General features: G+C 41.8%; 1 protein-coding gene across 9 annotated transcripts in view; it reads right to left on the bottom strand.

Moving 5' to 3' along the window:
- The window catches only part of rad17 (RAD17 checkpoint clamp loader component), a 101,549-nt gene that overhangs the window by 20,057 nt on the left and 66,817 nt on the right, over positions 1-14,675 (bottom strand). For 8 of the 9 annotated variants that reach the window (XM_085909007.1, XM_085909003.1, XM_085909004.1 and 5 more), the window contains exons 7-13: positions 12,883-13,008; positions 11,592-11,661; positions 11,409-11,520; positions 11,138-11,332; positions 8,873-8,976; positions 8,636-8,782; positions 6,879-7,007 (exon numbers count right to left, since the gene is read on the bottom strand). In XM_085909007.1, the coding sequence (XP_085765133.1) occupies positions 6,879-7,007; positions 8,636-8,782; positions 8,873-8,976; positions 11,138-11,332; positions 11,409-11,520; positions 11,592-11,661; positions 12,883-13,008 (883 nt within the window). Of the gene's footprint in view, positions 1-6,878; positions 7,008-7,027; positions 8,353-8,635; positions 8,783-8,872; positions 8,977-11,137; positions 11,333-11,408; positions 11,521-11,591; positions 11,662-12,882; positions 13,009-14,675 lie in introns of those variants that run through there. The other variant, XM_085909011.1, reaches the window with a different exon arrangement.

Raw genomic sequence — 14,675 nt, 5'->3', positions numbered from 1 at the left:
TTAGACGGGTCCGAAGCATTGTGTCATAAAATCAATAATAAGTAGCCCGCAGAAACTGTCACAGGGACCTGCGTGCTCCAGACTGAGCCACAGAAAAGAAACTCATCCGAACGGGAACGTGCACATAAGCCAGCGCTCATGTTCGGTTGCAAGCGCGTCTCTCCCGTCCTTTCCCAGTTCACGCGCACACAGATGTCCCTTTGCAAGATAATCAGTGACACCAACACTTCCTCAATCAAATGTCCACACTCCAAGGACTAAGGCGACGCTAAAATCAGAGTGACGCTGCACAGCGAAAGGCAAAAAAAAAAAAAAAAACACGGACCACTGGTGAGAGCTGTTTACTTTGTACTCACGCTACAAACTACTGCGCATCCACACCACCCACTCACAGTAATTATGACTATGGATTATTATTTTGTGATTATGAAGCTATTTGTTGTATATGAAGTTGAAATAAAAAAGATAAAATAGAGAATTATTTAATTGGGATTAAAAATCTGACATGATGCAACCTGGCCTGTGTACAGCAGTTGAAACACCCTTCTCATTAATACAACAATAACAATAAAAAAAAAACTTAATACATCTAATAAAGTTTGCTTTGAGGTTGATTGCATATTGCAGAGCAAGTTTAAGGCGTCATAACTGAAGGGAAGGTTTTCCCACCTCCACATAAAGGCTCTGAACAAGTGAGGTTCTGAAGGCTGCCAAGACCAGTTTTATGATGTACAGTGTCCAGATATTGGATATACGAATTCCTTGCTGAGCCGTAGACAATGCTCCCATTGTTGGTCTCCAGTTGGACAAGATGGTCCACCGGACTTTCCCTTCCTAAAGCCACACATATTCAGTCAAATTTACTGTCGTTCCAACCATCCAAACTAAGTCTATTATTCACCATCCTATCCATGGTTTTACATAAACAACTTGCCAAGGCTATCGGACGGTAGTTTGTGGGGACAGAGTGGGCCTTGCCTGGTTTAGGGATGGGAACAATAGTTGCTTCCTGCCATGACAGAGGAACATTTCTGAGACACAGTTCACATTAAATATCGTCAGGAGATGGGCCAATGGCACTACCTAGCAGGTGTTTCAAGAACTGATAGTCACTCACATCAGGGCCCATTACAGTGTCATTGGAGAGTCTTATGGAACATATATTTATCTATTGAGAAAGGCTGATTGTAAGGTTCTATATTATCTGATAGGAAATTCATGCTCTTTCCCTTCTTCCGACGCAAAGCTTGAAATTCAGGTCGACAATTATCCACGAGGCGTTTCAGCGAGCCAACAAAAGCCTTTGTTGTAAGAAGTCCATCTTGACATTTCAAGTGCTGAACTTGCACGGTGCCCCTTTTCGCCTTCCTCTTTTAAATGAAAAGCCACGATGCATCGGATGGAAGACTGGAGCCCGGCAGATCTTCAATTTGATGGGATTTTCCGTCAGATGTTTGTTAAAAATTCTTTCTGCCTTCTTCCGGAGGTCAATGGCCTTGGAGTGGCCATCAAACCATGGGTTGGACCTACAGTGGGGCTTGTCCTGGGGTCTTAGGGATGCTTTCCTCCGCAATTACTATCAACGTCTCAATGAAGTGCCCAACAGGATTTTTAATATTCCGGGGTGAGTGGCCAAGGTGGGTATCACAAAGGTGTTGGAAGACATTCCAGTTAGCTATTTCTAAGTTGCCATCTTGGAGGTCTGAACTGGATATCTGCTCCATCAGATGTCATGATCAAGAGGAAATGATCACTCCCACAGTCATCCAAGGACTGCCAAGAGAAGTCGAGCAAGAGGTCAGGATCGCAAATTGATAAATCGATTGCAGAATAAGTATCATGGCCCTGATGTAGATAGGAAGAGGGACCGACGTTCCACAGGCATAAATCATTTTTGACGATCAAATCTTCCACAGTCCTCCCTGTAGCATTCAAACGATTCCCATCCCACACAGGATTATGTGCATTGAAGTCCCCTAAAAGGAGATAGGGTAGAGGCAACTGTCCAGTTAAGCCATCCAGGCCCTGCAAGGTTACAGCGACTTTATGAAGTGTAACACAGACTGCCACCTCTTGCAGATAAGTAGTGGGTACAAGATGACTATGAATTATGTTGTTCCGGCCGGGGACAGCTGCCCCATCTGAAGGACGATGGACATGTGGGCCATAAGCATTAAACACACTGTCACGGCTCAGTTTCCTCCTGAGGGTAGTGTACACCCTTCCATGCCTTTGAATTCTTGGCCAATGGTTCAGAAGTGAGGGCCAGTGTCTCCTGTGCACCTCTAGTACAATTTGTTTTTTGTACAGCCCTTGCTTTATAGATATTGTTTATGGTGGTATATAAATAAAATTAATAAATATTTTAAGGCATGAGCTTCTGTATTACTGTTCTGAAATAAGGCATATTTGGCCAATTTTGCATTATAAATTTTTCCGCAGTGGCCAATGATAAATTGTCAAGGTCTTTGATCTTGACATATACTTAAAAAAAAACACATAAATCAATTATTTGAGAGCTCTGGGATATTAACACGTCATCCTGTTTGTGTACTTTTCATGACTAGGAAATATAAAAGCTGATTAATATAAAAAAAAAAAAATAGGTTGAGAAAGTTGCAGCCCTACATTTCAACAAAAAATTTCATTAGGATTTTTTTTTTTTTACAAAAAGTGATTTTAAGACTTATTGTGTATATTACACTCATTCAAAATAACACCTTGGTATCAATATAACTATCAATATTTTTTTGACCATCCAGCTCCTGGTTAGTCAGCTGTGAGCCATTAATTTCTGTATTTACATATTAATTAAATACTGATATTTTGTTCTTAACTAGTTGCTCGCTGCCCTCATTCTGTTTGAGACCAACTTTGTGAAAACTTTACTGTCCACTTAAGGAATTATTTTGGGCATTCCTGACTCCATTTCATAATAGCAGTTAGCATTATCTTCTCATGAAAGCATTATGGCAATAAAAGTTTTTTTTTTCCTTTTAACTGGATTGTTGCTGGCTGTGTAACCTGCCCACAGTAAAACTGGGGAGCTTGTAGGATTAGAGTTCTTAAAATAAATAAATAAATAAATAAATAAATAAATAAATAAATAAATAAACGGCTTCGACAATCACAAAATTCTGCTGTCCGAGATTTTGATAGCAAATCATTGTAGACACAATGTGTACACACAAGCAAGACAGACATTTAGAGGGAGTCTTTTCCGAAAAATGGCTTACTCTGCAAAGTGCTTTAAAACCTAATAATCTCTCAAATTTACTTGGTTTGTTTGTGTATAATGTTGCGTCAGTGCAGTTTTGTGCCCCCTGAAAGAGTCATCATAGTACCGTATTTTCACGACCATAAGGTGCTTCGGGTTAAAAGGAGCAGACTAAATTACGGGGTCTATTTTGTACTTCTTCCACACATAGGGCGCACCGCCTTATAGGGCGCACGCATGCCATGATTTACGGTAAAAAAAAAAAAAATAGTGTCACGGGAGCAAGAAAATAAGTTCGGTTGTACTTTAGTGTTTAACCATTTACTCGACTGTACTCACATTATAATTCATCGATATTCAAATGCAAATCCGTCCAAGTCCTCATCTTCTGTATCCAAATTAAACAGTTAAGCAAGTTCGACATCTGACATGCCAATTTCCCTCGTCATTGTCTCCTCGTTGTCACGGTGCTCTTCGGCAATGAGCCCGGCTTTCAAGCAAGTCTCTTGCCATTTTAGAGGGTCCTAATGCTGTTTTCTTTGCACAAAGGATTGTATTTATATATCAATGGCGGTGGAGGTACGTACTCTATGTGTTACGTGAAGTCCTCTGATTGGTTTACCGCCCCGATCTACGTAAAACGTAATGTTCTCTGATTGGTTTATCGGGTCTACATATTACGCCTGTTTATTACCGTATTTTTATGACTATAAGTCGCTCCAAAGTACAAGTCGCACTCGCTATAAAATGCACAATAAAGTGAAAAAAAAAACATATGTCGCACTGGAGTATAAGTCACACTTTTGGGGCAAATTTATTTGTCAAAATCCAACACCAGGAACAGACATGAACCAGCAACAACAAGCTAAACGATACCATATGCTATCGTGACATATCCACAAACGAGGAGCTGAGAACGGGCCTGACTATGCTGGTTTCACTCATATCTATCAGACAGGACACACCGAGTGGTCCATGGGAATATGTCCTCTGAGCTCTATAACTACGTGTGGTGTCCCACAGGGATCAGTACTAGGACCAATTTATATGATTATAAATTATATCATCTATAATTATATAATTTATTTATTATATGATTCCGGTTGGGGACATATTACGTAAATATACTATTAGTTTTCAATGTTACGCGGATGACACCCAATTATATATGCAGTTATGAATGACAGATCCGCGGGACTGTTGTAATCTTGAGGCTTGCCTTGCGGAGATCAAGCAATGGATCTCTCAACTTCCTCGTCTTAACCCAGATAAAACTGAGATGTTGATAATTGCTCCAGCTCGTTATCAACATTTATTTAAGGAAACCACTATAACTATAGATAACCGTACTATCACTCAGAGTGATACTGTAACTAATCTCGGGGTAATATTTGACCAAACGCTCTCCTTTCAAAAGCACATTAAGAATATAACCAGAATTGCGTTTTTTCACCTTCGTAATATTGCTAAGATTCGCCCAATCCTCTCGACCGGTGATGCGGAAATTATTATACATGCGTTTATCACGTCGCGCCTGTACTACTGTAATGCATTACTCTCTGGTCTTCCCAAGTCCAGCATCAAAAGTCTATAGTTAGTACAAAATGCTGCTGCAAGGCTGCTCTCACAGACAAGAAAATGTGATCACATTACCCCAATATTAGCCAACTTACACTGGTTCCCGGTCCATTGAAGATGTGATTTCAAAGTTCTTCTATTAACCTATAAATCATTGCATGGCTTAGCGCCTTCATATCTCGTCGACTTAGTCGTTCCTTATGTTCCGTCTCGTAACCTTCGTTCGCAAAACGCTAGTCTTTTAGTGACACCGAGGGCCAAGAAAATGTCTGCAGGGGCTAGAGCATTTTCTATTCGGGCTCCAGAGCTCTGGAATGCCCTACCAATGGATATTAGAACTGCTACCTCAGTAGAAACATTTAAGACACGTTTAAAGACATATTTCTATGACATGGCCTTTAATTAACATGTAGTGGCCGATTCGGCTGGAGTTTGTTTTTGCTCCCTCTCCCCGACCCACTCCCCCCACCCCTCCCCGGCTGGGGAGGTGGTTAGGCGACACCCAAGCTGACGGCGGCTATCTAGATTCTCGTGGACCAATTCAGCAGGAGGGAACTGCAGCGGATGACCCTCCTAGAGGACACTGCCAGGACAATCGAAGGCACCTCCGACAGCTCTTCGCTTTGGCCTGGACATCCACTTTTTGATTTCCATATTATGTATTTTATGTGCCCTCTTTGCATCCATTGCAGCCTGGTGATCCTGAAAGGGGGATCCTTCCATCTGTGGTCCCTTCTCAAGGTTTCTCATTTTTCCCCTGGTAGGGGTTTTTGAGTTTTTCCTTGCCCTTTTGGGAGCTCAAGATCAGGGGATGCTTTGAGGATAATTGTCAATTGATGGTCTATGTGAAGCCCTTTGAGACTGCTTGTGATTTAGGGCTATACAAATAAACTTGACTTGACATGTAAGTCGCTCCTGAGTATAAGTCTCCCCCCCACCCAAACTATGAAAAAAAACGTGACTTATAGTCCGAAAAATACGGTATGTCTCTGTGTGGCGGAAGCCACACAAAACAACTTTACAGACATGCACAAACGGTAGTATTTATTTATCAATGGCGGCGAAGGTACGTACTCATCTACATGTTACGTGTAGTCCTCTGTTTTTATTTTGTCCCGATCTATGTACGTAAAACATAATGTCCTCTGATAGGTTCATCGGGTCTTCATATTATGCCAGTAAATTACGGAAGTCACACAAAACAACTTTACAGATTTTTGAATTTGGTCCACACAAAAGACGCACCTTATTAAAAGGCGCACCTTCCTTTTTTGAGAAAATTAAAGGCTTTTATGTGTGCCTTACGGTCGTGAAAATACAGTATATAGAAGTGGTTCTTAACCTGGATTCGATCGAACCCAAAGTGTTAGGGTTGATAGATTAGTTTGATTCTATGCTTATGTTGGAATGTAACCTGCAATAGTTAACATAGCTTCTCCTGTCTTAACAAAGTAGTAGACCAAAGTGCTAATTTGAACTGATTGAACAACTGCAGAGGAAGCAATCTAAGTTGTTCTGTTTACACAACATCGTAAAATACCCCCTGCTATGATTGACCAGAGGCCAGGGGTTGAATAAATAATAATAGGATGAATAGAATAATGGATAGAATAATAATAATAAATCCTCTCTTGCAAGAATCCAAAGTCAGACTTTGTTCGAACGTCGCTGACCTCTCCATTTCCAAGTGTTCAAAAGGCATACTGTCTCCCGTGTGGTTCTTGCAAAATAAGTTAGAGTGGGAACATCTCTAACACAAAGCGTTCGGTGAGTCAGTCTCAGGGGTTCGGCAGAGCCTCTTCTCTTGTTTTGAGTTCATGCATTGTGTTGGTTTTGTTCTTTGAACAATGGGATGTTCATGCACAGCTCATTTTGTGCACCAGTGAAAACATTGATGTCTTGGATTTTATTTTATTTTTCAACAAAGAGGAGTTTGGTGAATGCGCATATGAATTTGGTGGGGTTCAGTACCTCCAACAAGGTTATGAACCACTGGTATATAGTCATGAGTCCACTAAGAAGTATTTACAAGTATTACATATGTACATGGTATGGTGTACAACAATTGATGCTAAAATCCTACCTTCTTGTTGACGAGCAACCAGTTGGGTTTGCGAAGTGGTCTGAAGCCAACAGCTACTTGTTGAGAGTTGGTGTGAAGAAGTCCTCTGGTGGCCACTGCAGACGCGTATTCGTCCAAAGTATTACTACTCTGAGGACAGAACAGTGCAAGAATAAAGCAGATACATATACAAACCGGATTCGGTGGAAGTTGGGAAATTGTGTAAAATGTAAATAAAAACAAAACAATGATTTGAAAATCCTTTTCAACCTACATTCAATTGAATACACTACAAAGCCAACATATTTAATGCTCAAACTCAAACTTTATTTTTCAAATAATTAGGTAACTTAGAATTTCATGGCTGCAACACACGCAGTAGAAGTTGGGAAAGGGCATGTTTACCAATTCGTTACATCACCTTTCCTTTTAATTACACTCAAACGTTTTGGAAGAGAGGAGACTAATTCTCTTAGCTTCTCATGAGGAATTCTTTCCCATTCTTGCTTGATGAACCGCTTCAGTTGTTCAACAGTCCGGGTTCTTTCCTGTCATTTTACGCTTCAAAATGCGCCACACATTTTCAATGGGAGACAGGTTTGGACTGCATGCGGGCCAGGGGAGAACCTGGACTCTTCGTGAAGCCACGCTGTTGTAACACGTGCAGAATTTGGCTTGGCATAATCTTGCTGAAATAAGCAGCGGCGTCCATAAAAATGTTTTTCGCTTGGATGGCAGCTTATGTTTCTCCAAAATCTGTTTGTACTTTTCAGCATTTAGGTTGCCTTCACAGAAATGTAAGTCACCCATGCCATGGGAACTAATGCACCCCCATACCATCACAGATGCTGACTTTTGAACTTTGCGTTGATAACAGTCCAGATGGTCTGCTTCCTCTTTGGTCTAGAGGACACAACGTCCAGTGTTTCCAAAAACAATTTAAAAAGTGGACTCATCAGACCACAAAACACTTTTCCATTGTGCATCAGTCCATTTTACATGAGCTCAGGCCCAGAGAACCTGGCGCCGTTTCTGGATGTTGTTCATAAATGGCTTTTGCTTTGCATGGTAGAGTTTTAACTCGCACTTACTGATGTAGTGACGATCTGTATTTACTGACAGTGGTTTTCTAAGGTTTTCCTGAGCCCATTTGGTGATATCCTTTACACACTCATGTCGGTTTTTAAGGCAGTGCCGTCTGAGGGATCGAAGGTCACGGTCATTCAGTCTTGGTTTCCGGCCGTGGCACTTACGTGCAGTGATTTCACCAGATTCTCAGAATTTTTTGATGATATTATGGATCGTAGATGTTGAAATCCCTGAATTCCTTGCAATTTTGTTTGGAGAAATCTTGTTCTCAAACTGTTCAATTATTTTCTCATGCAGTTCTGGACAAAGTGGTGAACCTCGCCCCATCCTTGCTTGTGAATGACTGAGCATGTTTGGGGAGGCTCCTTTTATACCCAATCATGGTACCCACCTGTTCCCAATTAGCCTGATCACATGTGGGATGTTCCAAATAGGAGAGAGGAGAGGAGAGGAGGGGAGAGGAGAGGAGAGGAGAGGAGAGGAATCAGAATCAGCTTTATTGGCCAAATTTGTGCATGCCAAACAAGGAATTTCACTCCGGTTGATCTCCGTCTCTGTACAACATTTAATTGAGAAGAGAATTTCATCAAGCGTTGGCTTGGCACTAATATGGAATGTGAGCTGGGCTTAGACCATCGTGAGAAAAGTTATTTTTACCCTACTGATAATAGAGAGAAAGGAGAGCTAACCATCCAATCTGATGTGAGGATGTCAGCGTCTGACATATACTCGCTGGCTTTGTGGACGTCTTCCATCTCAGAGAAGAAGTCCAGGTAATTCTGATGAAGGTACAGGTTGAAGAATTCCCCAGACACATATGAACGTTCTATAACCCTCTGTGAGACAGTAAGCAGAAGAGATCATTTCAAAAAGTGAATAAAAGTAAGTTCATAGTATGTTAATGTCTATGTTCAAAATGTGTGTACCTCAGGATCCACCAGTAATGACTCTCTATGATGTTGAGAAAGATGTGATGGTAACCCAAGTCCAAAGGCACTTTCAGATGTTTTAACACACTCAGGAGCCACCCCTAGATTTATACAGTTTAAGATATTTGTCTTTTGGGTTTTATAACATTTATCATTTTGATTGCCCACATTTGGTTTGCTCAACGCAAACTCAAGAGAAACAAGGTGTACAAATTTAGTACTTTCACTTATTGATCACAATGCAAGACAACTTCAATTACAATGGCAAATGGCATGTACATCAGAGATCCAACTATTTGTCTTCAAGGAATTAAAAAATACATTTTCCAAAATATGTTCAGATCTAAAGAAGTTACCCCATCCTATTTTGTAAATTAAGCAATTACCCGAATGTGAGAAGACTGGGGAAGGTGCGTTATGTATATAATATATAAATGGAGACATTTCTCAGTTATATCCATCCATCCATACATCCATACATACATCCAGCCAGCCATCCTCCATACCGCTTGTTCCCACGGGGGTCGCAAGCATGCTGGAGCCTATCCCAGCACTCATTAGGCAGTAGGCGGGGGACACCCTGAACCGGTTGCCAGTCAATTACAGGGCACACAGAGACAAACAACCATCTGCACACGCACTTAGGGGAAATTTGGAGTGCTTATTCGGCCTACCAAGCATGTTTTTGGGATGTGGGTTAGCGTTAGAACGTGGGCACGGAGAGAACATGCAAACTTCACACTGACTCAAATCCACAACCTCCTAATTGTGAGCCGCACGTGCTAACCAGTGTGCCACCATGCCACCCTTCTCAGTTATACGTTTCACCTAATCTATGAAAATTGGGAGTTATATGTCACAGCCAAACACCAACAAACACATTTTTCAGAGTCATATGCTAAAATCAACTAAGTCCGCAATTTTCACCTGGGGCTATTTTCGGTTTCATATTTTAACAATTATTCCAAAATTATTTATAAAACTTCTATAGATTATATAATTTTTTTAGGGTTGTGCAGATTGATCCAAGTTATCGATAGAATCAATACTGTATGTATTGCATCGCATGGATACCAAACTGCTACGATAGATAGATCTATCCATCCATCTTCTACCACTTATATGGAGTTGGATTGCGGGGTAGCGGCTTCAACAAGCAAGTGTAGACTTTCCTTTCCCATCCACTTTATCCAGGTGTTCCCAGGCCAGCAGGAAGATATAGTCTCTCCAGCGTGTCCTGGGTCACCCCCAGGCCCTCCCACCTCACCAGGAAGTTGTCCAGGAGGCATCCTAATCAGATGCCCTAGCCACCTCATCTGGCTCCTCTCAACACAGAGGAGTAGTGGCGCAGAGTCCCTCCCGGATGATCGAGCATCTCACCATATCTCTAAGGGAGAGCTCAAACACCCTGTTGAGAAAACCTATTTCGGTCACTTGTATTCCCAGGATCTTGTTCTTTTGGTCAGGACCAATAGCTCGTGACCATAAGTGAGTAGAAATGTAGAGCAAATCAAGAGCCTTTCGGCTCAGCTCTTTCTTCACCACAGAGTTCACTTTACAACGAACGCTACACCAATCCGCCCGTCGATCTCATGCTCTATCCTCCCCTCACACTCATGAACAAGACCTCAGATACTTTAACTTCTCCACTAGGGGCAAGAACGCCTTGGCTACACCTGGAAATTCTGTCTATAAGTTATGAACAGAATGGGTGACAAAGGGCAACTCTCACTGGGAACGACTTACAGCTGGCAATGCATACCAAACTCTGGCACTAGTGATACAAGACCTCAGATACTTTAACTTCTCCACTAGGGGCAAGAACGCCTTGGCTACACCTGGAAATTCTGTCTGTAAAAGTTATGAACAGAATGGGTGACAAAGTGCAACTCTCACTGGGAACGACTTACAGCTGGCAATGCATACCAAACTCTGGCACTGGTGATACAGGGACAGAACCACTATCACAGAGCCAGACCAACTTCCTCATTCACCGCATGAGCAACATGGGAGTTAAGTATCTTGCTGAAGGATATTTAAATATGGTTACAATATCATGCAGCCCCAATTGTACTCTTTTTTAAAAATATATCTTTTACAAGCATTTCTAAGCCCTATGGATGATGTACCATCAGAAATGTTTGTGTAGCTGAGCATGTTTTTATGTCTGCGTACTGGTTGCAACAAGCAAATAATTTTTGTTTTGAAAACAAAGTATGATGTCGAAAATAAAGTGTGAATTATAAATGACAGATGACTCACTTTTACAATGCAGAATCTTTCCCAGCGCTCTAAATAGGAACAAACCAGTGTCCCTCATTCCAACAGTTGGCTCGCCTTCCTGCCCCTTCGTTGGCTTGGTTTTCTTCCTTAATACTAAACTGGAACAGGACACTGCCTTACCCTGTGATATCAAAAGATTGTTCCTCCTCACCAGCCCCTTTTCCAGTGAATGGTCTGAAAAAAATAGTAATTTGCAATGAATTGGTATTAAGGGACGGAAGCATAATTATTGTGTAGATTTACCTCATACCTGGAACGGAGGCAAATTGGAGGCTGTTAATAGCACTGCGAATGTCTCCTGAACTTCCTGAGCAGATCATCTCCAACACTGTCTGATCTGGAACAATGACCCTTCCAATGCTCTGTGTACAGCCAAAAAGTAATTAAATAGTAACATAAAACTAAATTCATAACAGCTGCAGTTGTTGATCACCTTTCTATCCTCATTGGATAATATACGAGTCAGAACCTTCATCATGGTAGTTGGAGCCACTGGATTAAAACTGGAAATAGAATAAAAGATATTGATAATAAGGTAATGATAAGGATAATGATAAGGATAATGATACAGAAAATTAAATAAATTGGATTTAGACAAGAAGAAGCGATTAACATCTGGTTTTGTTTTGGCAACGATGCTGGTTGAAGATGCCGGTCTGACCTGGTAGACCCAAAGGTACGGTGGGGGTTTGCTGGGAACGGCTGGCAGAATGTTAGAGTTTCAACTCCCAACTTTGGCAGCGCTTGATCTACATCCCGGGGGAGACGGGGGAAATGAGTCTGAATGATCGTGCGCCGTACCGCAGCCGTTTAGGCGGCTAATAGCCGCTGTGGCCTGGTGGTTAGTGCTTAGTTTCTGTAAAGCCGGAAATCCACAAACCCACTAGTTATGGTATGTATGGTGTATGTAATTGGTAATAATGCCGTCAAGCTGAAGAAGTCATTCAAACGGGACATTTCAGTGCGACTGTTTGGTTGAAATTGATGGGTAAAAAGAACTGTGTCAGGCTGTCAGCATCAAAGGGTGCAGCATCATATTTGCCTATTATACTGTCTTTGAAAAATATTTGGACTGCTATTATCAGCCAAAATTGCGCACATGCTTAGCAGTTAACTGGTAGCTATTAGCCGCTAATGAATAAAGTTAATGTATATGATATGTGAGTGTGTGTGTGTGTGTGTGTGTGTGTGTGTGTGTGTGTGTGTGTGTGTGTGTGTGTGTGTGTGTGTGTGTGTGTGTGTGTGTCGGCATGGAGGTATGCATGTATGAATATATGTAAACATGCAGGTGCTTATTTGGGTGCAACCCAACTCCTGCTCAACAAAAAACAAGGCAGTGAAGTATGCCGAAACATGCGTGCACCTGTGCGCACGCACGCATCAGTTGGTAAAACAGAAAACAACTGGACTTTCCCTGAAGAGACCAGAAGCTTGACACGGCATCCATATGATGAATCCATCTGCGTCAGGACCGCACCATAAGCCGCGGCCAGAGGCCATAACCACAGAGTTCCCAATCCATCAGCACTACAAGTACTGGCATCAGTTGAAGTAGGGGATGCCGCGGGTCAAAGCCACGACCGCGGCCCATAACGGCTCCCGCAACAGAGGGCTCCCTCCAAGGAAACACTGACGAAAGTGAACTATTGCTAAAACAAACAATATTATATACTGTTTGTGTAGCATATACATATGTATAGACTACAAAGTGTATTTAATGTAACCTGATGTTACTGATGTCGAGCTCCTCCATGAGTTCTCTGGGAAAAAGGACTCTTGAGCTACTGTCTTCACTTGCGCTATTGGACACAATGAACACAAGGAGGCATCGCCTGGTCTTCACAAAGTACCTTGAAGAAACAGCAGAATGTCATCTCATCTTATACATGAAATCACAGTATATTTATTAAAGACCAGTATGTTCATTGAAAACAGTTATCTTCATCAAGTCTTAATGCTGAGATCAATGCAATCAATTTCAATTGCATTGTGAGCCCCAAAGTTGTATCCTGTTCCAGGGTTGGCAGTGGCACTGGGCTATGAAAACAAATGTGGTTGATGCCAAAGGCCAAAGGCCAAAGGGCAAGGGCAAGGGCAAGGCAAGGCAAGGCAAGGCAAGGCAAGGCAAGGCAAGGCAAGGCAAGGCAAGGCAAGGCAAGGCAAGGCAAGGCAATTTGTATGGCACTTTTCAGCAATCAGGCAATCCAAAGTGCTTCACACAAGACACGAAGGCATCAAAGAAAAAGAAAACATTAAAAGCATCAAGGTACAGGTAAAAAAACATTAAAAAACATTAAAAACATCCATCCGTCCATTTTCTGAACCGCTTAGTCCCCACGGGGTTCGCGGGTGTGCTGGAGCCTATCCCAGCCGTCATCGGGCAGTAGGCGGGAGACACCCTGAACTGGTTGCCAACCAATCGCAGGGCACACAGAGACGAACAACCATTCGCACTCACACCTAGGGACAATTTGGAGTGCTCAATCGGCCTATCAAGCATGTTTTTGGGATGTGGGAGGAAACCGGAGTGCTTAAAATTAAAATCATTAAAAACCAAATAAAACAGGAATATAAGCAGTATAAGTTAAGGTAAAATCAGCAATAGGCCACAGCAAAAAAAACCCGTCTTCAGTTCTGTCTTAAATATATTGAGAGTTACAGAAGACCTGCATGTCGCTGGCAGTTTGCTCCAAATATTTGGAGCATAGAAGCTGAATGCTGCTTCTCCCTGTTTGGTTCTGACTCTGGCAACAGAGAGCAGATCTGTGCCAGACGATCTGAGAGGTCTGGATGGTTAAGGTCAGCAGGTCAGAAATATATTTGGGTCCTAGACCATTCAGAGTCTTATAAACCAATAAAAGTATTTTACAATTCATTCTTTAGCAGACAGGAAGCCAGTGTAAGGACCTCAGAACTGGAGTGATATGCTCTATTTTTTTTTTTGTTTTAGTGAGAAATCGAGCGGCATCATTCTGAATCAGCTGCAGCTGTCTGGTTGATTTTTTAGAAAGGCCTGTAAAAACCCTGTTACAATAGTCAAGTTGACTAAAAACAAAAGCATGGACAAGCTTTTCCAAGTTTTGCTGAGACATATGGCCTTTAATACTTGATATGTTCTTCAGGTGGTAGTAGCCTGACTTTGTAATAGTTTTAATGTGACATCTCTGTAACTCCCTCCCCTTGACATCAGAAACATTGACTCAATCACCTCATTTCAATCCCACCTCAAAACCCATCTATTTAGACAGGCATACCCGAGTTGACCACCTACTGCACTTGATGCTCTGCTGCAAGCGCTTTTGGCTTTTTTAAACTGTGTCCTTTGTTGAATTGTTTTTATGTCTATGTGCGGCGACCTTGAGTGTCCTGAAAGGCGTTATTACTTTTAAAACTCAAGTCTGAGTCCATAACTAAACCAAGATTTCTAGCTTGGTTTGTGGGCTTCAACATCACTGAGTGAAGCTGAGTGATGACTTTTAATCATTCATCTTTGGCTCCAAAAACAATTACTTCGGTT

The sequence above is a fragment of the Syngnathus leptorhynchus genome, chromosome 4, assembly GCF_054491065.1.
Source record: "Syngnathus leptorhynchus isolate UIUO chromosome 4, UIUO_Slep, whole genome shotgun sequence".
NCBI classification, from domain to species: domain Eukaryota; kingdom Metazoa; phylum Chordata; class Actinopteri; order Syngnathiformes; family Syngnathidae; genus Syngnathus; species Syngnathus leptorhynchus.
Note: the sequence above shows the minus strand (reverse complement) of the source record. Positions and strands in the feature narration are given on the sequence as shown.